Source organism: Equus asinus, chromosome 1 (assembly GCF_041296235.1).
Source record: "Equus asinus isolate D_3611 breed Donkey chromosome 1, EquAss-T2T_v2, whole genome shotgun sequence".
Taxonomy (NCBI): Eukaryota; Metazoa; Chordata; class Mammalia; order Perissodactyla; family Equidae; genus Equus; species Equus asinus.
In genome coordinates, this window is record NC_091790.1 from 205,901,175 (window position 1) to 205,928,211 (window position 27,037).

At 50.2% G+C, this 27,037-nt stretch overlaps 1 protein-coding gene across 4 annotated transcripts; it reads left to right on the forward strand.

Moving 5' to 3' along the window:
* Positions 1 to 27,037, forward strand: INSIG1 (insulin induced gene 1). Of its 4 annotated transcripts, XM_070516821.1 has the most exons (7): positions 5 to 173; positions 874 to 1,311; positions 4,221 to 4,345; positions 5,529 to 5,695; positions 6,062 to 6,161; positions 9,374 to 9,631; positions 12,453 to 14,414. In XM_070516821.1, exons 2-6 carry the CDS (start codon positions 900 to 902, stop codon positions 9,626 to 9,628), a joined length of 1,059 nt encoding a protein of 352 aa, XP_070372922.1. In that variant the 5' UTR covers positions 5 to 173; positions 874 to 899; the 3' UTR covers positions 9,629 to 9,631; positions 12,453 to 14,414. The 4 variants fall into 4 exon arrangements, with proteins under 4 accessions (XP_014684444.1, XP_070372922.1, XP_070372924.1 ...); XM_014828958.3 differs by lacking the exon at positions 9,374 to 9,631 and having other exon boundaries at positions 1 to 173; XM_070516823.1 differs by lacking the exons at positions 9,374 to 9,631; positions 12,453 to 14,414 and adding an exon at positions 26,906 to 27,037.

A 27,037-nucleotide genomic window follows, 5' to 3' on the forward strand; every position in this document is an offset into this window, starting at 1 on the left:
AGGCGCGCGGGCGGGGCGCCGGGCCGGCGGGTCACGTGACCCGGGCCCCGCCGCCCGCTTTATAAGCGGCTCCGCGCGCCTGGCGCTGCGGGCCCAACTCCAGGCGGTCTGGGCCGCGACCCTCTCCACGACCTCTTTCCCCGGCGAGCCCGCTGGCGGGCGCCCTTGGACAGGTGCGTGGGGCCCGGCCGAGGGGCCCAGGCCCGGGCGGAAGGGGCGGCCGCCCGGGTGCAGCCGGGATGTTGAGGGCGGGGATGTCGGGGGCGGGCGCCCCCCACCCTGCGGCCTCCCCACCCCTCCCGGCAGTGGGACGGACGGCAGTGGGGCGGACGGCCTTTCTTCAGGGGCTGCGGCTCGCGCCCCGACCCTCGGGCCAAGGCGCGCTCTCCGACCCCAGCCCCAGGCGGCACCCCTGACCCCAAGTGGGCCCGGTCGGTGGTCCCCTCCGTCCGGGAGGAGCCCTGTAACTTGTCCTGGGGCGGCCTGCGCCCAGCTAGGCTCTGCCTCCCGCGAACGGGCGCAGTCTGGAAAACTTTTGGACTGGACGGGCCAGCACTTCAGGGTTTATGCAGAGGGGCACTTTTGCGGATGGGGACCTTAGAGGGCTCTGCAACACTCCGGTCACCCAACACCTGGCTGCCGCTGATCGCAGCTGTGTGTCCCTGTGGGTGCCCTTGCCACTCCATCCACTTGGTACTGCTGTGTCGGCTGCCCTGTCCCGCCGACTCTCCGAGGGATTAGGGAGTTTTCCTGGCCCTGCTGGTGATGAATGTGAGCACACCCTCCATCCGACGGGGCCTTCCCGACCTGCCGTGTCCCTTGGAAATGAGCTTGATGGTGGTCCCCCCTTCCCCGACCCCTTTTTCCTTCTAGGAAAGCCTGCCGAACCCTGGTGACTGATGCCCAGATTGGACGACCACTTCTGGAGCTGTTCCTGTGCTAAGGGCCGGAGGCACAGAAGCCACCAGAGAACCGGTTCCGGAGGGGTGGCCGCCAAAGTGGGGAAAATGATCAACTCCTCAGTGCCCGGCCCCTCCCTGCTGGTGGCCCACAGTGCCCCGGACACTGACCCCTCTCGGGGGCCGCAGAGCACTGGTGTGGGCGGCCGTGGGGGCAGCAGCTGCCACACTAACAGCTGGCATCACCACTTGGTGCAGAGGAGCCTGGTGCTTTTCTCAGTCGGGGTGGTCCTCGCCCTCGTGCTCAACCTGCTGCAGGTCCAGAGGAACGTCACCCTGTTCCCTGAGGAAGTTATTGCCACCATCTTCTCCTCAGCCTGGTGGGTTCCTCCCTGTTGTGGGACAGCCGCTGGTGAGTAGGAATAAAAGATGGTTGTTTAGTTAAAAATGTTTTTCAGCCTATGAGAAACATTTATTTAAATGAAAATGGAACCATCCACAGATGACAAGTGTGCATCTCCCCTGTTTGTGTTTCCGGGAGAACGGGGTGGAGAGGATATCGAACCCCAAACGCTCGTCTCTGGGGGTTGGAGGAAGCCGGTGATGGAGATGAGGTGGGGAGATAATTGGCTGTTTCACGCTTGTGCCAGGCTGACCAGGTCCTTCCCTCTTACTGACCTGGCACTGAGGATGTTGTTGGGGGAGCCCGGCAGCTGTCATCCCGAGCAGCTGCCCCCGATTGGCCGCCTGCAGAACTGGTGAGCGGCGGGACTTGGCTGCCATTGGTTGCCCGCTCAAACATGCTACACTGCTGGGTGACTGAAAACAACCCGTCACGTGGGCACAGTGGGCAGAGGCGTTGCCAGGGAGCAGCCTCTCCCACTTCCTTTCGCAGGATGGCCAAGTGAACGTGGCCAAAGCCAGGCCTCTCCACCAGCACTGCTGGGAAACTGACCCTGCGTCCAGGGTTAGGTGTGAGTTCTCATAACTAGTCCCAGAGATGCTGTGAAACAACACACGGTCAGTCGAAGGCACAGGCAACTGCCTTCATTTAGTAGAATTTCTTGGTTATTTAGCTGGTTTTATTAAGATCCTGAATTGGTCTTGGCCCAGAAGATCTCTCAGTACTGCTCTAGTTACACAGCATTCATGGGTTAACAAATGTGTCAGCTGCTTCTGCAGCCCCGGCTCCATCAGCTGTTGAAGTGCAGAGTGAGTAGAAAGCCTTGTCGCAAGCACTGCTCGGTCTGGAGGGCAGGACAACCGTGTGTGGCGTGGGGGGGGGGGGGGCGGGGGTGGGTGGGTGCAGGGGGTGACGACAGTAGCACAGGAGGGTGCCCTGCTGTATGCTTGGTGGCTGACGTTCATGGACTTTGATGCCCACGTTCTGTTTCATAGGCTTTGCTCCTTTTACTTCTTACAGCACTGCTCTGCTGTAGCTCCATTTTACAGATGCGGAAACTGAATCACAGAGAGATTAGCTGTGTCCGAGGGGACCCAGCCAGCGAGCGGCAGGACCACTGTTCATAACTCGGCATACTGCCTCCTTGGAGTCTGGGTGTGTCCCCTGCTCTGTGGAAGCACGTCACCCTTTCAGCAGACTCACTTAAGACGACAGGAAGGCACAGGCTGGGATGGAGAGCCCTTGTCCTGGCTCGGACAGCCCTCAGAGGGGTGCTCTAGTTATGAAGCAGGAGGCACAGTGTTTCCATCTTTGTCCTTAGAAAGATGGGACCTTGCTTTGTTTTTCTAAACGCTTTAAGTGCATGGCTATACTATTAGATGCAAAATTCTATTTTTCCTACACATTTGGTGCAGTAGTTTCTTTTTTTGAATCAAAAACTTGATCTTAGAAATGAAAGTTTAGGGTTTATTTGTAATTTGAAGCTTCAAGGAATTCTCGGAGTATCTGAAACACAATTTTTCTTACCCTGCTTTTCTTTTGGTAAGGAAGATTGGCCCTGAGCTAACATCTGTGCCGGTCTTCCTCTGCCTTGTATGTGGGACGCCACCACGGCGTGGCTTCATGAGTGATGTGTAGGTCCGCGCCCAGGATCCAAACCCATGAACACGGGGCTGCCGAAGCAGAGTGCAGCCGCTTAACCACCGGGCAGGCCCTTACTGGTCTTTTTGACCATCAGCCAAGAGCATAAGGGAAAAATTCCGTAGTACCTATTCATCTATTTAGCTTTTAACCTCAAAAGGTAAAATTAAGTTATAGTGAAGTAAGTTAAAGAGCTGTTTGGGTTCTGTTTTAGAATGAGAACTTGATAAAATGCAATATGAAATTGAAACTGAAAATCTTCCATTTGAATGTTTGGCTGAAACTGTGTTTCTTGTTTCTCTGTTCAAGAATCTAAAGTGGTTACCTCTTTCATAGGACACCCAGGTGGACAGCCATATGGCTGTCAGGCCTCGGTACCTGGTGACTTTACGTGGTGGAAACCTTGGGTCCCAGCGTTGGTCCTGTGGGCCTGGTCCCCACCAGTCACCACATGCCCTGTTCTTTCTTTTCTGTCTTCATCTTTCCTGGAAAGCCACACCTTCTCCCGTAACTGAAAACTTTCCAACGTCCCAGACCACAGGGAGCCGCTCCTCCCCCATCTGTGTTATATAACCCTCATCATTTCACACACGAGGAAACAAACATGAGGAGTCGGGTCCCAGCAGGGCCAGCTGGGAACGAGGTCCTGTGTTCTGTGCCTGGTCCCCGGGTCTTCCCACCGTTCAGGGCCTGGCTCCTAGGGACAGGTAAAGAAGAGCAGAACCAGCGTGGTGGTCTGGTCGCAGCACCAACCCATGGGGCTGGTGCTGAACGTGTGCTCGGTCTACAGACTAAATGCTGTTCTTCTGGGCGTGTGGCCTTTATGACCCAGACGTCAGGTGAGGTCAACACAGATGTGCCCAGCATCCCTGCCGGTCCGCGGGAGGAATGTCAGCGCCTTGTGGCCTCGGGTCTTCTCAGAAGCTGTCTCCTGGTTGTGAGGTGGAGATGACGCTGGTGGAATGGAAGGCTGATTCCACAGGCCTTTGTGTCCTGCACTTGCGGCCTGCACGGACAGTTAAGCCCTCACTCCATCCACTTCTGTGTTTAACTAAACTGAGGAACAATTTTAATCTTATCAAAACAGTGATTTTTTTTTGTTTATACTCAAGGAAAACAAAAATACGTAATTAGTCTCGATTTAGATATTATGTTATAGCAGATAAATTTTCTAGGAAAAGGACTGGTTTGAGTACTATGTTAATAATTGCCACATAGAAATCCTGTGATTTTAAGCTGGTACATTCGAACACTGTCATCTTTTCTTTCTTTGACAGCTGTTGTCGGCTTACTTTACCCCTGCATCGACAGTCACCTCGGAGAGCCCCACAAGTTCAAGAGGGAGTGGGCCAGTGTCATGCGCTGTGTAGCAGTCTTTGTGGGTATCAACCACGCCAGTGCTGTATCCTTCAGTGGATGTGCTGTGTGCAGAGCATTTTCTTGGGTTATGTGTTGAAGCATTTCATTACTTTTAATGAGTAAATGTTATCTCATAGTTTACTTGAACAATCTTCTTCCAAGTATTTTATTTTAAAGCGTATTGCTTAGTTTACACTTAGTGGGAGTTTTTGCAGTGGTTCCTAGAGCCCTTCCAGTTCATTTCAGGAAACGGAGTAATGCCAGAAGCACAGTGCGCTCATTTAGTCTCTTCCTTGTCAGACGGCATCTTTCGGTTCCTGAGAGTTCACTTTGTAATTCCTTTTGACCTTTCTACCGTACGTCCTTCCCTTGTGAAGACCTGGTTCTGTGGCCCAGAAGTGGCGAGAGAGTCGCTTTTCCTGGAGCTGCTTCTCCCAGAGGGCCAGTCAAAGTGGTGTCCTCTGGAATAAGGTTCTTAATAGCAGCTCCCTGAACTTCTGGTGTCCACGGGTGGCATGCTTCACACAGGAGCTAGTGTGTTTCTGTGCAGAAGTGCAGTTTTCAGGAGGATGGTTCATAGTTTACAAGATCTGCAAAGACTGAGTTTCTTTAGCACAACTAAATCATATTTTAAAATCTTAAAGATATTTTTAGAGTTACTGACTCATAAGTCTGCTCTACCCCTATTTTAATGGGAAGAATGTCAGAAAAGGGTATGATGAGATACTTTAGCTCTGACAGGTTCGTTTTGTCACCGCTTGATAACGGTGTTGTGGTGAAGCCCACTGTGCCTCCACAGACTGGCATGTGTGGCGCCCAGCGCCGTTCTGCAGAGGTGTCTTCACGCGGACACTGAGAGAAGAGGACGCTTGCTCAGTTCAAGGTACTGATGAAAACAAGAAATAAGAGCAGGGCCGTGGGTGACTTAATACCAAAATACGTTGTTTTTTGGCCAAAGTACCGGCAGAACTGTATGGATGGCGTCTAGAAAGTTCACTCGTGAAGTCGTTTTTGAGCCGGTGAGCCAGAGAAGTTTCAGGTCATCGTGATCACAGAGACCTTGTATCCACTGCTTTCTGCAGCGCCCTGGGCAGATTTGATGGATGGAGAATCCGGTGTGATTCCTGGGCTTTTTTTAACGCATGTGTAATTCCTGGGCTTTTTTTGTTGTTGTTTTTGATCATATTAAAAATCATTAAACTTTTCCTTAACTTGTACATCACCAGAAATTGGATTTTGCCAATAACGTTCAGCTCTCCTTGACGTTAGCAGCCCTGTCTTTGGGCCTCTGGTGGACATTTGACCGTTCCCGAAGTGGCCTCGGGCTTGGGATCACCATCGCCTTCCTGGCCACTCTGATCACTCAGCTGCTGGTCTACAATGGCGTCTATCAGTAAGCGTGTGCTCTCAAGTATCGGCTCCATCCGGAAGCTGTCGCTTAACTTGCATTAGAAAAATACCCGCTAAGCTGAGATGTCCTGTTTATTTGGCCTGTATACATACATGACATAGTTTTAGGCGTGAAATTCTCAAAAATGCTGCTTGTTGTTGATTCATATGTGAAAAATGCACCACCCATGGTGTAATGTAGAGGAAAGCCAAGCGGTAGCAGCAGGAAAGCATGGCCCCCCAATGTCAGCCCCCTGCAGCGCGCCCGGCCAGCACGCACCATCTGTCCCACTGCAGTCTCACCCCGGGGGACCTGGACTCAGGGAAGGTGACCGCTCAGCCGTGATTTTTCTTTGTCTTCTCTCGCCAGGTACACATCCCCAGATTTCCTCTACATTCGCTCCTGGCTCCCGTGCATATTTTTCTCAGGAGGTGTGACAGTAGGGAACATAGGGCGACAGCTGGCTATGGTACGTAAGGTTATCTCCGCTCTAACACTGTAGTTAGCAGCTTGACAGAATCGCTTTACGCAGTATGCTGTAATTTGTGTTGATATTTGTCTAGTTGAGACTCAAGAGCAACAATTATTGAGAAAAGTGTATATTAAAAAAAGTAGGTAACAATACCCAGGAAATTGTTTGCTAGGTTATAGGGATTCAGAGGTTTGTAGACCCCCATCCGAGCTGGGCAGGAAGGAGCTGGAGCTCCGTTCAGCTCCTCGGGCCAGAGACGGCTCAGAGGCTTCTCTGGACTCAGGCCTGCCGAGGTCACGGCAGAGAAAGGGTTACTGAAACAGCTGAAATGAGTGGTTCATGCTGAGTTTCTGCCCGCCTTTCATGGGGGTGCAGATGATGCTAGGAGAGGGCATCAGAGGTGGATGGAGCCTGCGGCTGCGGAGACCCTACCCCAGGTCGAGGCCTGGCTGAGAGGGGCAGGTGGACCGGGCACAGGGCAGGGCACGGCACTTGGCATCGCTGGGTGCGCCTCCGTCCCTGGGTGATGGACTCCCACCAGACTGCCCTGTCCTTTCTGGAAAAGAAAGAAGTGTGCCCTCCGATGGCACGGAGCCGGTTCCTGCGAGCCAGAACGGCAGCTGAAGTCGAGGATAATTGGAGCAGTTCTTTTGGGTAGTTAAATTTGAGCACTTCACCAAAAGAAAATTAAATGGGGACATTTAAATGTTGTTTCAAGTGGGCTTTGACCACAGGGCTTAAATAAAATGAACTACAGAAAGGAAACTGGAGTCTTATAAGGGCCATTGCCCTCAGATGAAGTCTGGGGGTTTCTCAGAAAACTTATCTTGGTCCCTCATGTGCTATTTTTAGAACAGGACATTTATTTGTGCCAGCTCATCCTTACTTGTGAGAGCTGGATTTGAAGGCTGCTTGGCCGTTTCACAAAAATAGAAGGAGTTTCAAAAAGATGGACTTTAGAATGTTTTCCAGTGGTTCCTGAGGCTAAGGCGTCCTTCTCTTCACCCCTTTGTAATTCTCTGTGGATGTGGATCTGCTGCTGAAACAAACAGTCTCCACTGGAAAAGCTTTGCTTCTCGGGTCCCCTCTTGAGCGTCCGAGGGCTCGTCTCGTCAGACAGCCTCAGCGACGCACTGGGCTTCTCCCTCCTGTCTGCCTCCCCTCCGCCCACCTTCTCAGTTGTCCATGTAGAACCAGGCAACCCCACGATTGTTCGACTGCTTTGAGAGTTTTATTTCAGTGCTCTTTAGGAGAGAATTGTTAGTAAGGCTTTTGGGATAAAAGTGTCCTCAACCAGGGTGACTGTTCATAAACTTGGAGTGTGAACCACATTGAGCGAGTTACTTACTTTTGGGGATGATGGGCTGATGCTGTTGTACTTTTATGATGAAGGTTTTTTTAACCAGATTTAGGAAATAAGCATTTTTTTTTAGTAGAAGTAGAAACTTGACAGCATGCACAAGTTCTAAACTTCTAGAAATAGTTGGAGGAAACTTTTTAAACGAGTTGCACAAATCACACCTTTGCAGTAGTTTTACTGTGTAATCCTTGCCATGCTCCCGCCATCTGTATGGAAAAATCTTTAAAGACAACTTAGAAGAGAATAGCTGGCATAATTCTCCCTTACTTAAGCTTTCTTTTCTTCCTTTTTACTCTCTGCAATTGGGGGAAACTTACATCGGGGCCTTCTTCTTGTCCCTTGGAGCTGGAGGAGAGTGCTTATGGCCTTCCCTCTGAGGCCGTCCAAATGGAACAAACTTCACCTCCTGGGCCCAACCCCACCTCCTGCGCTCTCTACCCGTGGCAATCTGATCCTTAACCCCTGGGTCCCAGCTCAAGGAGAAGTAGCAGACTTCTCAGAGCTGTGAAGCTTGGTTCACTTGAAGGAGGCAGGCCCTCCGCAGCCCCAGGAATGGTCACAGCTGGTTTTACCAATTCCAACTCCGCCCGTCCCCCGGCATCTGTCCACGGAATGAACTGGTGATCGAGAGTGGCCACTGCAGGCTGCTCTACGGGCGGAAGAAAGCGTGGTCCCTGTTCCCAGGACTTCCCAGCCCAGTGGAGAGCACAGTGACACGTGTGAATACATGTGAAGCTGTCGTCAGTTCTGTCTGTACCTGTATTTCTGCCGCAGAAAGTCAGGCGAGCGACTGCACAGAGCGGAGCTCTGTTATAGTCACTTGAGTGAGTTTGCAAAGGCCTGGGAGTGAGGAACGGAGTTGGAGGTAGAGCTTTGAAGGGGAGGTCAGTCTGACTGGCAAAGAGAAGTGGGCGTGTAGAGCTCACGCCTCTCTAGTAAGAACTGACACGTGTGCTGGGGGACGGAGGAGAGTGGGCTGTGGAGGGGAATCAGAAGTGGCTGTTTCTGGGAAGTAGAACTGCAGGGGGCTTTTAGGGGGTTTCCCTATTCTGCATGTAACAAAAATTTCTTATAATAAGAAATCACTTTTATCATCAAAACCACACCAGCTGTATGTGGGAACTCGATAGTGGTCCCCGGGTAGCAGATGGATGTGTGCGCCATCAGGAGGAAGACTCGCCACACGGGTGTTCCGCGATGTTCTCGAGGCTGCTGCTGGGCTCCCGTCCTTCCCCTCTGCTCTCGCCACTGCAGGAAGCCCAGCACTGCTTTTGACCCCACGGTTCTTTGAACACCGCTGTCGGCTCCCTGAGAGAACCGTGGCGTGAGGTTGTGGATGACAAGGAAGGCGGGATCGGTCCTGCCCAGAGCTCCAGACCCTTGTCCCCCGTCCCCCCCGCCTCGAGTCTGTCCAGCTGGTCTCTTTGCTTTTGCTCCTCTTGGCTTCCAGCCCTCAAAGCATCTGTAAATGACTCTCCTGAAAGCAATAGAGTCTTGTAAAAAGTGGGAAAGGCCCCCATTCTGCAGTCCGCCTTCCAGTGCAGGTGGCTTCAGAATCTTGCACCTGCTCCTCCCCCAGCGATCCTCCCTGCACGTGGGCCTGGAGTCGGGGCACTGCCCTCCAGGCCATTTCCAAAGGTGACAGACAGCCTTTCTAAACATGGGCTGCTGCAGCAGAAAGACAAGTGCCTGGAGCAAAGTTGTGTTTTTCATGAGGCTGGAATTGGCAAGCGTAGGAAATCATACTTGCTTCAGACTCGGTCAGGGCTGAAGAATGAACAATACATTTATAATAAGGACTGTTTTACAGAACTGCCTCCCTATAACATGACTGTCCTTGCCTAACTAGTTTTTCAGGGGACCTGTCGTTTTGGGGGTTCCCCCACCACGGCAAGAGCAGGAGACGGTCATAGCGGGTTGGAGCGAGAACACTGCTGTGAAGGAGCTGCAGGCACGGCCCACAGGCCCCACCCCCCTGCTGGGCCCGGCCCTGACCCTGCCACCTGCCTGGATTCTGCAGAGAAGGCCCCAGGGCTGCGGGAGCTCTGCCGCGGGAGCCAGGGAGGCTTCAGCGCGGGGGAGCCCTGGGCTCCGTGCGTCCTGACAGGTGGGGAGTATGCCCTCGTTCAGGCTTCTGTGTTGTGTCCCAGATCGTCAGCCGTGGAGAGTGTTGATTGTCCCAGCAGGTTTTGGTGGAATCTTACAGTTTAGGCTGTGGCGTGGAATCTTGCCAGAATCTTCCTATCAAAGAGAAAGTTAGACATTTTCAAAGAGCGAGTTAGAGTACTTGAGCCTGTATCCTTAATTATTTTCTTTCTTCAAAGAAATGAAAAAAATTAACAACAGTTGTCTCATTTGTAAAAACCAGCTGACTCTGCTCAGAATCTGAAAACTCATTTCCATCCCGAAAACCCAGGAAGTTGCTCCGTGTCTTAGGAATGGATTGGTCGCTCCTCCTGTCCCGTGCTTAGGCTGTGCCCACTGAAGGTCATGCTCGCGGCTCGTCCCTCCTGCCGGAGCGCCCTTCCCCACGGGCCCTCACACGTGCTGTTCAGGCGCAAGTGGCACTGGCTTCATGTTCCAGGGGCCACATTGAAAAAGGAACTCGTGGTTTAAAATTGGCACCTTCACCGAGTAGGGCTTTGTGACGGGATGTTACTGGAGTGAGGAAGATAGAAATCTGAAGGTGAAGAGATTCTGAGCTTGGGCGCTCAGTCAGCACTGGGACTGCATCTGGCCGGTCCAGTGTATCCCAGGTTCGTGTTCCACACTGCTGCTGTTTTCCCAGTGCCCTTGAATCCTGCATTCCATCGGCCTCTAGAACACCTCTTCTATTCCTTCCCACAGTTCCCTCCCTTAAAAAGAATCATAATTACTTGCAAGGATTAGCCACGCCCAGAGGCTGCATGGTGGCTTTGCTCACAGTCAGATGGTTCGAGTAGCTTTTACTATGTGGTCTTTGTTGTCAGTCTTGATGTTTAAAAGAAAATAATGAGTCTGCAGCCTCATTTTATAGAATTTGTATTGGTTGCTATTTGTAGCTTAGCCTTTTCTCAAGAAATGTAAGGTGTCACCTGCCACAGTGATGAGCATGGCTCTGCCCTCTGCAGCCCGGACCCCAATGCCTGGTCGCAACCCCCGGGCAGTGTAGAGTGGGATTTGCCCATCCTGTTTGTGATTGACCCAGCTCAGCCACTAATGAGCGTGCTGACGCAGTGTGAGCGGGTGTGAGGACTAACGCTGATTAGCACTGCTGTACACAAGGTATTGTGCTGACATTTTCGTTGTTAGCTGATTTAGTCCTTGCAACAGCTGGAAGTGAGCACAGTTACTGGCCCATTGTAAAGATGGGGAGAGTGAAGCCTGGGGCGGGGAGTAACCTGCCCAGGTGGGTGCAGAGAGCGTTTGAACCGTGCTGTTCCTGCGTGCGCCGTCCTGCCTTGACACAGCTCGCATCTCTCCCTTGTCCTGCAGGCCCTCATAAGTTTGGGCGGCCGTCCTGGGTTTCCCGCAGGCGCCGTCCTGCCACGTGAACTGTGCTCCCCTTGGGCGGCTCTCGTGGACATCTGATGTTGCATCTGGCTCAGGCGGGTTGTCCGCTCAGGGCGGGGGTCCCTTAGGGTCTTGCACCCACACCACACCTCGTTGTGTGCACCCACGCTCTGACCATGGCTCCCTGTGCTCTGCCTTCTTCCCATTTCCAGCACGTTGGTGGCCCGCCGCGCTCCCAGTGGCGAGAGTCTAGCCTTCTCCCCATTTCCAGCACGTCAGTGGCCTGCCGCGCTCCCAGTGGCGAGAGTCTAGCCTTCTCCCCATTTCCAGCACGTCAGTGGCCCGCCGCGCTCCCAGTGGCGAGAGTAGCCTTCTCCCCATTTCCAGCATGTCAGTGGCCCGCCACGCTTCCAGTGGCGAGAGTCTAGGGCAGGTTTGCTTAGTGTCTTCCTCTGGCTTGAATTTGACAGGTGGCAGTGCTTTCCTGTCACCAGTTCTTGAGGGCTGTGTGTCCCGGGGAGGAGTGAGCATGCCCACGCCTCACAGGCCCCATGCACGCCTGGGCGCAGGAGAGCATCTGTGGTTTCATAGGTGAGCTCCTCGGCTCGGCTGCATCGGGACGCACGGCTGCCTGAGGGGGGTGCGTGGAAAGACCTGGGTTCAGGGAGGAGGTGTTTCCCGAGGGCCCTCTTCTGCCCTCGAGGAGCTTCGCCACCTCGGGAGCCGGCTGCGCCCTCCCTGCCCGTTCTTCAGTGGAACATCTGTCCTGTCTGGAGGATCTGCCAGGCGGTGCCTGGAGAGCAGGAGCAGCTGTGGGTGTGCTGCAGGGTTTGCTGAGAGCCCCGTGAGGAAGCATCGAGAAAGGGTTTAAGGCAGAGTTCTTCCTCAGCGTTATGAAGTGTGCCCTATTTCGAACGTAGGTCTCACCAAATTGCTGGTAGCAGAAGTTCTAATGGAGAAACCAGACGTTAACATAGGGTTATGGCAGAAAGCTCCCCTTCCTCAGGTAAACAGCCTGATTTTGTACCCAAGAGCGCCCGTCCCTGGATTGCAGCCAGTGAGAGCCTGTCGGAGCCCCTGTCATCCCACCAGCATCACTGTGCTCAATATGACCAAGCGTGTCCTTTCCATGGGCACAGACATGGCCGCCCTCTCCGCAGCGGCCCCCACCCACGGAGCAGGCTTCCTGCTGGGCTGCAGCGAGGGGGCCCGGGTCTTCCAGGTGCCTCGCCTGCCTCCCGGCCCAGGGTAGAGGAGCTCACGGTGGGGGGCAGCGCGTCTTCTGCCCCAGTGTGTTCCACGGGCCTTGTCTCCGTCACCTTACGCCGTCAAAGGAAGCGTTCCTCTTTCACCTTTTAGGGTCCTCTGAATTGCTGATGAAAATATGTACACCTCTAGTGCTGATTTCCTCTCGCTCTTTTCTTCTCTGCACATAGGGAGTTCCTGAAAAGCCACATAGTGACTGAGTCTTCAAACCCACCGATTCTGAAGAATGACAAGATTGGGAAGAAACTCTGTGATATTGGATTGTGACAAAGATTGTTTTTTCCCCTCAATAATCTATTAGATTGGGCTGACTGTACAAGTGACACCTGGAAAAACAAATTCACCAGTTTTAGAATAGCAAAGGGAAAGAGTAACTGCTTATCTTGACCGTGACCCTGCTCGACTGCGCCCATGCCTGCGCCTGCCCTGGAGGCCTGGGTCCCGGGCGGGCAGCAGGCTGCAGTGTCCCGAGTATTCGATTTCATTCTTGTTATTAAAGCAAGTTGCCATATTTCACAGCCTTGAACTAAAGCCTAATTACCAGCTCTTGGTTTTGTGTCAGTGCCCACAGGGGGTAGGTCGATGGTGCTTAACAGAGATTAAGTGCGGTAAAATAGGAATAATATTTATCCAAAACATTTTTAAAAATAGGGTTGTGTCAAAAAAGAGAAAAGCGGCCGCGGTGCCAGCGAGCTTTGGGAGGCCGTGCTCGTGCGCCAAGGTGTGTCACGCTCACGCAGCCACACGCGTGTCCCACAGTGCACAGCTGTGCTTCTCGTTCCTCCCGGGGAATTTTGTGTAGACAATCTTACTGATGGAGAGGTGAGGGAGGCCGTGGTTGTGCGCTGTGACGTATTGGGATTTTCACCTCAGTATTTATGAAGTTTTATCCAGAATCTTCTAAGAGTGGATACCTGTCTGCCATGGGTTTCAGTCTTAGTGAGCCAGACTGTTTGTTGTTCCTTTAGTACTCCAGAAGAGAGATGCCTATTTTTTCCACAGCCCTATGGAATTTGCAATCTGTGATTGCCTTGTAAAAAGATGAGTGCGTATGTCACTACACTAAAGATTTGGTGTTTCTAAATACTCAAAGATAGTGGTGAGCACAATGTAGTCATTTAACGGCACAGACCGTACCAGACCCAATTTGCAAGTATTGGGTCTTAAACTTCAAGTGCAATGTATATGAAAACCAATCTGAGCCTTGTATTCTCTTAAATATTTATTTTTTTTTAACGTATGAGATGTTAAAAGAGGGTTACCATTCATTTCAGTGCTGCATGGAGGAGGCAGAAGTCAGCAATAATTTCCTTCCGTTGTGAAGTTGCTTTGTCGGTATGTGTCCACTGAGCCCTGGTCCTTTGAAATACTCCAGTTTTGTGGGTTTAGTAAACTTGTAATTTTTACTTACAAATTTACCTTTTTGTATTTTGCAATTTAAATATTTTGGGTTTGTTTTAAATTCCGTGAAAGAGGCTTGATGAAAAGACTCCGTTGACTCTCAGTCGGCCGTCGGCAGGACGGGGCCTGGGACCGAGTGGCGTGTGGCTGTGGACGTGTGCTCAGCTGCGTCCATGTGACGATCCTCGTTGCGGTGGTTTTGTTTTGTTTTGAGGAAAATATCTTGGAGTAAATTTTAAGTTACTGTAGCTAATTTGTTTTAGAGGAGTTTTGTTCAAAAGAAAGTGGGATCATTCTGAATTTTGCAATGACCCCTTATACATTTTCTGAAAATGAAAACAAATGACTAGCTTTGTGAAAAGACTTTTCAATGAAGATGTCAACATTTTATGAAAAACCACAAGTCATTAGATGAAAGCAGTAATTGAATCTTTAAAATATACTTGATCATGCACAAACAATAAGTATTTTCTCTCTTAAACTGGAAGTAAATCTGTATCTGTTAGAAATAATGTAGCCAAAAAATGTGAATCTGAAGAATTTTTTTGCCAATACTTTATAGCAAGTACATGAACCAAAGTGATTCGAGTTTGTAAAAATGTAAAATAGTATGAACAAATTTGCACTACCCCAGATTTGAACAGGTAGTGAGATTCACATTCACACCAAGTTTTCAACATTGTGTTCTTTTTGCATTCATTTTTTTACTTTTATTAAAGGTTCAAAACCAACCATTGTGTTCATGGGTTTTTATTCTTAAAAATGGGCAGTTCTTTATGTAGGATGTTAGAATTTGGAATGGAAAAATATTTTATAGCTCTTCAAATCTTATTGCATTTCAAAACAACCTCTTGAGAAAATATCACTTGAGTATATTTCTTCCTTATGGTGGGAAGTGAAGTGTAGTAGAAGCCAGGATTGACCTCCCGCCTTTCCCTCCCCGCTGACTCGGGGAGGCGGCATGTCGCGGGTCCTCCCAGGAGCGCTGTCCTCTGTCCTGCAGTGAGAGGTCCCCTTCCCCTGGGTCTAAGGTAAGTGTCTGGGGGCCTCGGCTCCCAGCAAATAGAGCCCAGGAAGAGGGTGGAGCATCCTGACCAAGTCCCAGCCAGCCTGCAGGAGGAGCCCTGAGTAACAGCCCCCATGTGGGTGGGGCCCTGAGTGACAGCTAGACTGTGGGTGGGACCCCTAGTAAGAGCCCCCCTGCGGAGGGGCCCTGGGTGACAGCCAGCCTGTGAATGGGCCAGTGAGTAACAGCTGGCCTGCAGGAGGGGCCCTGAGTCACAGCCCCCCATGTGGGCAGGGCCACAAGTAACCCTCCTGGCAGAAGAACGGGTCTGGCTGAGGTGCCCTTCCCTGGGGCCTGCTGGATAGAAGGTCGCCCAGGTGACTGGAACGGTGTCATCTCTGCTGTCCCGTATGTGGCCTGCTGTCTCTGATCGCTCCACAAACCTTTGCCCGACACCTGCTCTGCGAGCTGCCAGGGCTGGATGCTGGGTCAAGGTTGTGGGCGAGGGTCTGAAGCCGCCCCAGAGGCTTCGTGCCAGAGTCAGACAGGATCCCCAGTGAACAGTGCCAAGCTGGGATGTGTGTGTGAAGGGAACAACCAAGAAAGGGAGGTGGTACTTGAATCTTTAAAGAAGTACCTGCTGTGCGTAATTGGGCACCTTGCGTGGCCTTACTGCCAGACTGGGAGCGCCATCTCTCTGGATCTCATCCTTGCCACCCGACCCAGGGAACCAGGGTCGCCTCTGGAAACCCCTGCGAAGAACTGATCTGGAGGCGCCTTGCATCGCCCTCCAGCAGGCCTCCCCCTCTCCTGGGGGTGACACTGACTGCGGAGCTTCAGAAGGAGAAGGTTCTGGGAGGGAGGGCGGCCTGGGGGCGCAAGCAGCTCCCTGCCCCAGCGCCCTCCCCAAGGATGCAGGCGGAGCAGCCTGGCCGAGCCAGTTCCAGCGCTGGGCCACTGTTCCCTGGACTCGCTGCGCCCGCATGTGGCTCCCCAGAAAGCAGCCCCAGAGCCCCTCAAAATGAAAAGGTGCCTAGACTTCCCCGACACTTCGGCTGTGTTGAGCTTCTGTAAAACGTCATTTCCGTTGTGAAAGAGCATTTCAGTGACAGGAGAGACAGGCCTTACCCTCAACCCAATACGTCTTAGAACTCATTCCAAGCCGACTGGTTTCTACCACCTCTAGGATAAAACCCGTCGTGTGTGGGAACACTGGTGGAGCCGATGGTGCAAACCTTTCCCTCATCACAGAGACGAAGATCCTGCCTGAGATTAATCCAATTTATGTGGATCTAACAGTAATGCCCACCCGAACTAGTCTAAATCTGGGTTTTAGAATAAGCTTGAGGAGTGGAATGTTTCCTGGACTTTTTCTGGCCAGTGAGCAAGTCACTGAGCCATCCCATTTCATTAAAGGTAGGTGTGTGCTTCACAAGAGGTTTTCTAATTGATTCTTTTCACATATTTGGACAAGGGGCTCCAGATAGACAAGGGTGCCATGTCAAGTTAGCCAATTTTCAGTCACCTGCGGTCTTGCCTAAGGAGTGTTTCTGGAAGCTTGGTCTAAAGCCTTGAATCAGATATGATCACCTTCTTTGGTGCCTGGTGCTCTCCCACCCTTGAATGATAGAGATTCCCTTTATCTTGGAGATAAAAAGAGACGAGGGAAGGGAACCAGCTTAGATCTAAACTTGCCTTTTCTACCAAATGTGTTAAAATAGACTTTTTGCTAAGATTGTTCACTTTCTGAAGGTTTCACATTATCTCTGTAATAATGTAACTATTTAGCAGATAAAGCCTTAGAGTATGGATATACTCTTTAAGAAGTATTAAGATTGTAAAATATTAATAAAGAAATTCAGATTCAGCTTCACGTATCTTACACAATAAGAAGCTGACTCAGTGCCTCCTAATCTACCGCCGTGCTTGCTCGTGGGGAGGACGCGGGCTGACGAGCAATAAATTAGCCACGAGAGGGATTTCATAGATCCCAGAATGCAGCCAAAATATGTGAAGAAAGATGCATGAAATATATCCAGGTCCAAATTGCCAAAGTTGGTGCTCTGTGGGTTTTCTGTATAAACCATGCTAAGACTCACACCTGAAGAGTTTCTGACCTGAGCATTTATACACACACCTGAGAATGCCTGGCACAGGTGGCTCTGCCGCCCGCCTGGCCCGTGCTGGAGGGAACCACTGTCCGAGGTCGTGCTCAGGCCTGGTGGGTGGGTCTGGATTTGTGGTTCTGAGGGCAAATGGTAGCATCACATGAAAAGCGCTATTCTGTTGTGTAGGAGAGGAAGACATTTCCTCTACCCAATCTGGGTCCTTCTGGCCTGGTTAAGAATTCAATTCACATGAGCTCAGCACTCTGGCTTCCACTGGACCCTGCAGGCAGAGATCCAGGAGAGGGAGACCGACGTGGTCCTCTTGTCAGGGGTCCAGGATCTCTCGGCTGCAGCAGTCCAGGAGCAAGCAGTGTCCAGCCAGTGAAATTTTATCCTGTTCTGGTCGCCAAACTAGGGGAGGAAGACATTTCCTCTACCCACTCTAGGTCCTTCTGGCTGGGCTACGAATTAAATTCACATGAGACAGAATAACAGGAGAAAATTAAGCAGAGACACTCAGGAAAACTGAGTAGCTCGCCGAAATAACAGAGGTTCTCATCTTGAATACCATCTTCAGCTGAAGACAGAGGAGGATGTTGTGGGTGGGGGAGCCAGTTATGGGAGATTACCAGAAAAGCACAGTAAACAAGAGTCAGGTTATTATGCAGATTTAAGTTCCTGCCTTCTGCATTGATAAGAGTTTCTAGAGATAAGGTCATCCCCTCTTCTTACCGGTACAGAGAGGGAGACACCTTTGCTGATGGAGATTTCCCTCACAAATGTAAATGTCTCTTACAAAGGGTATCTGCTTTTCAGAGTTTCTCTCATGTCTCAGTTTTTAAAAGTAACTAGCCCAAAATAATCCTCCTGCCAAAGAGGCATATCTTGGGGTGGCCTGTTCTGATCCCCCACAGTTGCTATTCCCATTTATGGGACCTGAATTTTTCTAAGGGCATCAACCCCCTTTTCACTGGTTCTTGTTTTGTTCCCGGAGATGCACATTGTCCAGTTCAGGGAAACGAGGAAGACGACGTTCAAACCCCACACAGCTCAGTGTGTGGAGGAGCTTTTCTTGATAGAATCTAGCTCTTATCTTTTATGTCTTCTCTCGGGAAAGTTTTCCGTTTAAAATTGCACAATTTATTCTTATCCTTCAGACCTCAGCCAAAGTGTCATTTTCTGACTTTCCCGATCTCATCGAATCTCCCCAAAGTTTCTAGGGCCTGTTCCCATGGCCATTTCAGCTGTGACTGCACACGTCCTTCAGTGGTGAGCCCGAGAGGGGAGGCATTGTCCCCGGGCTTGTCACCCCATCTGGGGCCTTGGGCTCTGGCTCACCCTCCGCAAGCTTGTGGGAAGAATGTTGAAGCGGATTCCTCCACTGGGGCGCGCATCAGCCGTTCAGTAGACGTGCTGAGCACCTGTTCCCTGCTGGGCAGCGGGCACAGACTCAGGCACATGGACTGTCCACCATCACATCCTCCTGGCCCTTGGGCCCTTCCCATGTGTGACCTCCAGTGTGCTGGGAACAAGAAGGTCAAGTTGGAGGCTCACTCAGAAGGGAGCCGAAGAAGGATGCAGGGAGGGCTCCTCCAAGTGGAGCCAATGGTCTTAGTGCAAGGCTGTCTTCCTGACCATGCCCCAAGTGAGACTCTGTCTTGGAGGGCCCTGTCCCTGCGGCACATTCTCTGCGTAGTGGGCTGTCCCGGCCCTTTGGGCTGCTCTTCCCAGGCGTGGGGTGGGTGGCACTGGGCCGTGAACCCTCACCTGCCTCGCGGCCCCGGCGCCAGCATCCACTCGCCAAGGCTGGTGGGGCTGTCGGGATCAGAGCCTGGGGTGGCACTGACCACTAACTCAGTGATGTCATTGCAGCCCTCGGCCAGACCCTAACTGCCCCTCGCCCTTCTCAGGTGCACATTTACACCCATAGACCCTCGGTCTTCAAGGCCTGCCTACTTTGACATGTGCCACCCTTCAGACTGTCTCAATTGCCATCTGTCTTCAGACCCATCACTTTCTTTCACGCCCAGGGGCCTACTCACCCTGGCCAATCTGACCAGCTGGCATCATCCTTTCTCCTAATTTTGCGTCAATCACATTAGTCGCAAAGACCCATCGAGGTCAGGGCCAGTGCAAAAGGATAGCTCTGAGAGAGTCCAAGGTGAGGAGAGCAGCTTGACAGGACCCCTTGAGTCGGCCTGTGCTCCTGATGGATCGCTGCCCGACGCCTGGCTCCCACCAGCCCCAGAGAGCGTGCGAACCTGCACTCAGAGCTGTGTGTAATCAATAGCCCTCCGCCTGGCCGACCTATGGGGCCAGTTCTGGGGCTCGCCTTCTCCCGCTCTATCACACAGCGCCATTCACGTCTTCCTCAATCACCCAGCCAGCTGCGAAGCTGGCTGAGAAAGGTCAGCGTGCCAACAAATCATTGGAAAGATTGTTTCAAAGCTTCACAAATCCGAAGGCGAGAGACTCTGTACTTATTACCCCTTACAGGATTAGACACAAGCTTCTAGTCCTTTTGGAAATCCAGGCACATGGGAGAGCCCTGTCTGAAGATTTTTCATAAATGAAATTGTTGCATTTCCTAAGATCCATGTACGACTACGGTAACGTGCCGCATAACGACGATTCAGTCAATGACGGACCACATGTACAACGGTGGTCCCGTAAGATTAGTAGCACATAGCCCAGGTACGTAGTAGGCTGTACCATGTAGGTTTGTGTCAGTGCACGTATGATGTTTGCACAACGATGAAATCACCTAACAAGGCATTTCTCAGAACGCACCCCCATCATTAAGCGATGCATGACTGCACTCGCAATTGTACAATTGGTCATTTAACAAATTAGATAAAATGTTACTGAACACTCAAAGTGTGCCAGAAATTACCCTGTGTGTATGGGGAGCAAAATACATTCCTGCCCTGATGGTGGCTGTCAAAGTGCACCAGCTCACCAAGGAGACGTGGTGCACGCTTCCGGAGCCTAAGGCTCTTTGGGGACACTCTCTGTTTCATCGAAGTAACTCCAATCCCCGTAATAGACATTCAAAAGAAATTTAAGAAGGAAGGAAGACGGGGAGGTAGGTTGTCAAACGTTAAGGGGTCAGACATTGTGAACCCAATTTTTAACTTCAAATAGCCTATGGTTTAAACCTGGCCCTTGAACTTGAGCCTGGCTTGTGAGTGAAGAGCGCCAGATGATTATCTGAGAACTTGGCCCTCCACAAGGTGAGCAGGAAGAGAAGCAGAGAAAGGCTTCTGCTTTCCAAGTAGCCTCGCCTCCTGTTTCCACTCCAGCGCTCCTTCCACAGGGAGCCGTTTCCCGGGGATCTCTCTGTTCCTTACCCTGTGCTACGGGCTAAATCGTGTCCCCGAAGGCAGATATGTGGAAGCTCTCGCCCCAACACCTCAGAATGGGACCTTTTTCTGGTGTTTGCAGATTTAACCGAGTTAAGATGAAGTCATTAGGGTGGGCCCTGATCCAAGGGGACTGGTGTCCTTGTCAAAGGGGAAGCGTGGACACAACATGCCCAGCGCAGATGATGTGAAGACGCGCGGGGAGGATGCTGCAGAGACGAGGACTGGAGCGACGGGTCTGTACACCGAGAAGCAGGAACGCCCGAGGCTGCCGGAAGCAGGACCGAGGTCTGGGGCACATCCCCCCCACGCCTTCAGAGGCAGCGTGGTCCTGCCACCCCCTGGCTGCAGACTCTGGCCTCCAGAGCTGGGAGACAATAAATCTCTGTGATTTTTCATTTCCTACAACAACTTTTACTTTTCCAGGAGCTTAAGAGAATATTCTATTTACTCCTCCATTTCACCTGAACTTCTGGAGTTTCTAAAGCTACGGCCAACCTCCTTTCTTTCCTGTACAAGCACACTGAAATCTAATCCAGATTATCCATGCTCTCCTAGGGTAGGATATCCATGCTCTATTCTAGATAGTTGAAAACGACAGTGAATATTTGCTATAGAAGTCATTATTCTAGATTTCTGTTATTTGGGAAACTCTCTTACGTGGACCCACTTTATTTCCCAGGCGGTTGCTCTGTAGGAGAAATGGATGTAAGGTGGTGCCCTGAGGATCACAGGGGAACAAAGACCCAAGTCAAGGAAGGCAAATCCTGAAAAGGCTCTAAATGTGCGAGTATTTGTGTAAACATAATTGGCTCAGATTAAGACCAGCACTAACCAGGTAGAATTTCCACATCCAGTGTCAAATTCTCCTGCTGTGAAGATCAGTTAATCTCCTCTCTGCAGCTGACCTTTAGGGCAACTGACTCCAGAAAACAAAAACAGCGAAAGCCCCAGACAGAGATGGCCTCCCCTGGGGGACCTCACCCCACAGTTGGTTGGGAGCCAAATCCCCCGTCCTACACCCTACAGCTGTCCCTTCCCAGGGGGCCCAAAGGCTTCTTCCCGCGGAAATACGTGGCTGGAAGTCCCGTCCTAGGGGCCACCCACATCCAGCCCTTCCCCACCTCTGCTTCAGAGCTGAGTTGCTGACGGCAGAGAGGAGCCTGGATGTGCCGAGCCTGCGGCCATGGTGGCCCTCCGGCCACTCCCAACTCCAGTGTCCAGTTTAAGCAGCACCAGGTGCCCAAGCTGTTCCTCCCACTGGTGAACCCCAGCACTGACCTCTGGGCCGGGCGCTGCTCCTGGTGAGCCCTGACAGCCAGTGTGGCGAATGTGCGGTACTGTGCTGTCTCCTGGGCTCCTCGTTTCTCTCCTTCCCTTGCACTGGGGCGCTCTGTTGTGATAAAAGGGGGGATGAGCTGTCTTTGTTGGGCTCCTGCTGTGAGCACTGTGCACCCCAATTCCCGTCACAGGGTCTCCCCCAGCAGCCCATGCCCTCCTGGAGGACAGCCCTGCCCCTCTCCCCAGCCATGTCCCCCGCCCCAAGAGCTAAAGCTCTGATTTTACTGATGGCAAGGAACCTGTGACTGTGGGGAGGCCTGTGCACTTCCCACTGCCCTCCTGGGTTCTCCCAGAGCTTCTGGTGCCGTGAGCAGGAGCCCACCTCTTGGCACAGACCCGTGAGGTCTGCTCACTCTGCCTGAAGGCGTTCATGTCCTCTAAGCTCTGCTCTCTCCACAGCAGATCCTGCAGGGAGCCGAGGAAAGGAGAACTGGGATACTGACTCCTAAGACCAGGCTCAAGTCCAGGGCTCCCCCTCTGCATAGCTGACGATTTCTCAGTGTCCCACTTTCCTCATCTGTGAAATGGGGATAATAATAGTATCTACCTCATGGGGTCTGATTGCCTGGCAAGAGGATAAGCTCACCAGTGTTAACTATAATCATCTTCATCACCACCATCATCACAACATCATCATCATCATTATTGTCATCACCATCAGCATCATCACATCATCATCATCATCACCACCATCATCACAACATCATCATTATTGTTATCACCACCATCATTACATCCTTATCATCATCACCATTATCATCATCATCATTGTCATCACTATCACCATAATCATCACCTCATCACTATCCTCATCTTCAGCACCATCATCATCATTATTGTCATCATCATCATCATCATCTTTGTTGTCATCATTTCCATCATCACATCGTCATCTCACCATCATCACCACCATCATCATTGTCAACATCATCATCATCATCTCTTTACTCTTTTTACTTGCTCTACCCACCTTTGCTTCCACAGAGGAGCCCATGAGGAGAATTTTATAGCTCACTTTACAGGATCCTACTTCTAATTTTTAGGATTACAAACCTGAATCATAAGCACGCAGATTGAGTACTTGGAGAAATAATAACAATCCTTCTTAAGATGGAGAAGAGGTCTGAGCTTCAGCATTCATGAGCATGCACTTATCTTTCGTTAGCTAACCAGCTATCATCTATCTCCCTAACTACCTATCTAGACTGTTCAAATATTTAACCTTATTTTTATGGTTTTTAAAACTTCAACAGTAATATCCGTTCCTTCTGAAAATACCAAATCGTATAGAAATGAATAAAATAAAAATTAGAATTCTCTCCTCTCACTCCCCAGGGGTAAATACAATGTGGTGTGTATACTTACAGATCTTTTTTGGTATACACAAAAAGTCAGAAAAAAATATACAGTAAAATGGTAGAAAAATTTCAGAAACTATGCTTTTTTTATTATGATAAAAGCCACTTGTCATAAAATTTACTGTCTTAGGCATTTTTAAGTGTACGTCTCAGTAGTTTAAGTACATTCACATTGTTGTGCAGCCATCAGCACCATCCTTCTCCAGAGCTTTTCCGTCTTCCCAAACTGAAGGTCTGTCCCATTAAACACTAGCTCTCACTCCTCTCCACAGCCCCCAGCAACTACCATTTGACTTTATGTCTTGATGAATTTGATGATTCTAGAAACCTCATATAAGAGGAATAATGCAGTATTTGTCATTTGTAACTGGCTTATTTCACTTAGCATAATGTCGTCAACGTTCATTCATGTTGCAGCATGTGGCAGGATTTCCTTCCTTTTTAAGGCCAAATAACATTCCATTGAATATGTGCACCACATTTTGTTGATCCATTCATCCACCGATGGACACTTGGGTTGCTTCCACCTCTTGGCTATTGTGAAAAATGCTGCTATGAACATGGTGTGCAAAAATCTCTTTGAGACCCTGCTTTCAGTTCTTTTGGGTATATACCTAGAGTGGAATTTCTAGATCGTATGATAGTTCTACTTTTAATTTTTTTGAGGTACCACAATACTGTTTTCCATGGCTGTTGTACCATTTTACATTTCCACCAACAGTGCACAAGGGTTCCAACTTCTCCATATTCTTGTCAACACTTGTTACTTTCTGTTTTTTTGATAGGAGCCATCCTAATAAATGTGAGGTGAGATCTCACTGTGTTTTGATTTGCATTTCTCTGATTTCATTGATGTTGAGCATCTTTCCATATGCATGTTGGCTATCTACATACCATCTTTAGATGCAGATAAGTAAGTCCTTTGCCTGTTTTTTAATCTGGTTAATTTTTTGTTGTTGAATTGTAGGGGTTCTTTATATATTCTGGATTTTATCCTCTTATCCAATATATAATTTGCAAATATTTTTCCCATTCTGAGGTTGCCTTTTGACTCTGATTGTGTTCTTTCATGTATAAAAGTTTTTAAGTTTGGCATAGTCCTATTTGTCTATTTTTGGTTTTGTTGCCTGTGTTTTTAGTGTCATAGCCAAGAAATCATTGCCAAGTCCAACATCATGAAGATTTTCCCTTATGTTTTCTTCTAGGTTTCATAGTTTTGGGTCATACGTTTAGGTCTAGGAGTTCTGTAGTTTTGGGTCATATTTTAGGTCTTTAACCCATTTTGAGTGAATTTTTTGTATATGGTGTAAAATAATGGTCCAGCTTCATTCTTTTGCGTGTGGATGTCCAGTTTTCCCGGCACCATTTGTTGAAGAGACTGTCCTTTCCCCAGGAGTGGTCTTGGCCCCTTGTGGAAAATCATTGGGCCACATACACAGGCTTTATTTCTGGGCTCTTTCTTCTATTCCATTGCTCTGTTTGTCTGTCTTTATGCCAATACTGGACTGTTTTGTTTACCATTGCTTTGTAATATGTTTTGAAATCAGGAGGTGTGAGTCCTCCAATTTTGTTCTTTTTCAAGATTGTTTGGGCTATTTGGAGTCCCTTGAGATTCCATTTAGATTTTAGGATGATTCTTTTTCAATTTCTGCAAAAAATGCCATTGGGATTTTGATAGAGATCGAGTTGAATTTGGGGATCACTTCGAGTAGTACTGACATCTTAACAATAGCGAGTCTTCCAATCCATGAACGTAGGATGTTGAAAACTGCTTTTTTACTCAATAACATATCATGAATATCTTTTCATGTCAATCATGTAAATTTATTCCAAGAGTGTTTATTAAGTGCCTATTGTGTTCCAGAGACTGCTGTAGGAACTTCAGATATATTGGTGAGCAAAACTAAGATCCCTGCCTTCTTGAAGCATCTTTTCTGGCTTTTCTAGCAGGAAACGCTAGACTAATAAACACATGAATGGTAGAATAGATCAGGAGATGTCGGTGCAACAGGAAGGAAAAGGAGAGCGAGTCAGGAGAATTAGGAGGGTGGGCAGAAGGTGGGTCGCACTTTTAGGGAGGTTGGTTGAAATGGAAACCATGGAGAAGGCGGCTTAGCTGGGGTCCCCAGGAAGCAAAGCCAGGGCACAGGGAGGCCTGGTGCCAACGCTGCCTTGGGAGGAGCAGTCCCAGGGCCAGGAGAGTGAGGACGGAGGGGGGCAGGGCAGGCAGCAAGCCAGGAGAGCTGCGGAACACTGCAGCGCCAATGGGCCTGCCCTGCGGCCGTGGAGAGGCGCACCAGGCGTTCAGCCACGCAGGGCACCTCCAGGCAGGTTGGGTGGGAAAGCCACGTCTGGGACGGTCCATTGGAGAGAGCAGGAGAGGGGTCTCGCTGCCTGCTCTCTGCTCCTCCGTGAACTGCAGTTGCTGCGTGGGAGTCATGCCCCACACGCCGGCGCTCTGCTGCTTGGACACTTGGGCAGCTGCTGTGGGATCCAGATCCGGTGTGCTCTGACTTGGCACTTTGTCTAAGTCCAGAAAGGGCAGGAGGAACTAGAGGCTCCAGGCGTGGCTGGCCAGCCTCAGGCAGTGGGGCCTCCCTGGCCCCGGAGAGTCAGTCTCCAAGCGGCAGGAGCTAGGCACGTGGCCGTGGGTCTGAGAGAAGATGAGGCAGAGAGACCTGGGGAAGCATGTGAGGTGCATCTGATGCAGACCATTTACTGCATTCCTCTTAGGTCAATCTTGGTCTTTTTTTTTAGTGAGGAAGATGGGCCCTGAGCTAACGTCTGTGCCACTCTTCCTCTATTTTGTATGTGGGACACCGCCACAGCATGGCTTGATGAGCTGTGTGTAGGTCCACACCCAGGATCGCAACCCGTAAACTCTGGGCTGCAGAAGCGGAGCATGGGAACCTAACCACTATGCCACCGGGCTGGCCCCTCAATCTGGGTCTTTTTAATAGCTGCATACTCTTTTATAGAATAGAATTCAAACTATTTAAACTTCCCCTCTAGAGAGCATTTGGGTTGCCTCCAGTTGTTCGCCATCATAAACAACGGTCAGGCAGACACACTTGCCCATTCAGCCTCGTCAACTTGCCTGAATATTTCTATTGCTAGAGCCCGAGAAGTAACATTTCTGGATTTACAGCATGCACGTGTCTGATTTTTTGTAGATACTGTGAAATCTCCCTTTGAATACATTGTACCCATTTACCCTCCCATGGCCGAGCGTCTCAGCCCACCGCACGCTGACACTGAACAGCTTTACCTTGAAAATGCTTGTCAATCAACGGGTGAAAACAGTTCCTCTTTTTTGTCTTGCGTTTCTCTGATCCCTAGTAAGACCGAGAATCTTTCAGTTTGTTTATTCACCATTTGTGTTTCTCTTGTGAATTTCCTCCTCATCTCCTTGGCCCATTTTCCTGCAAGGTCGATGTTCCACAGTTGTTACTGTTTCTCACTTCAAGGGCCTATTTCTACATCAGGGATGTTAAGTCTTTTCTTTGTCTTTCCTGGACAGGGTGGCCACCCATGCCCGGTCGCCTGGCCAGTCCCAGCTCATGCCTGTTATCTTAGCACGATTATTAACAGCTCCCTCTTCGCCCGCTGTAGCAGCGATACACGGCGGCTGATGTAGCACCTTGCTTCCGTGTGGCTCTCTCTGGTTCCTGAGTCTTGTTTCCAAAAGCCAAGAAGAAGAGAGAGAGAGAGTACAAAACAGGGGGCGTGGAAGTTGCCTGGAGCTGTCTGCCTCTGGAGGAAACTGGCTCAGGTCTCCTTAGCAGGAGACTGTGCTCAGTGTTAAGAAGAATCACCAGGATAGACCTTTCAGCCCTACAAATATGTTATTATGTTTTTTTAATATTACTTAGTGTAGACAATTTATAAATGTTTGATGAATTAATGAACCAATGCGTGGAGGCACAAAGCAATAGGCTGTTTCCGTTGGGAAAAGTTTGTTTGGTTTTTTTTTTAACTGTTTTTTAAAGATTGGCACCTGCGCTAACATCTGTTGCCAATCGTTTTTTTTTTCTTCTTCTTCCAAAGCCCCCCGGGTACATAGTTGTATACTCCAGTTGTGGGTCTTTCTGGTTGTGGCATCTGGGATGCTGCCTCAGCATAGCCTGACGAGCGGTGCCACGTCTGCGCCCAGGATCCGAATCAGTGAAACCCTGGGCC

Coding starts and splice junctions, on each gene's coding strand:
- INSIG1 (XM_070516821.1), top strand. CDS start 900: ATGCCCAGATTGGACGACCACTTCTGGAGCTGTTCCTGTGCTAAGGGC. Junction 5,696..6,061: donor GTCTACAATGGCGTCTATCA/GTAAGCGTGTGC, acceptor TTCTCTCGCCAG/GTACACATCCCCAGATTTCC. Junction 6,162..9,373: donor TAGGGCGACAGCTGGCTATG/GTACGTAAGGTT, acceptor TTGCCTAACTAG/TTTTTCAGGGGACCTGTCGT.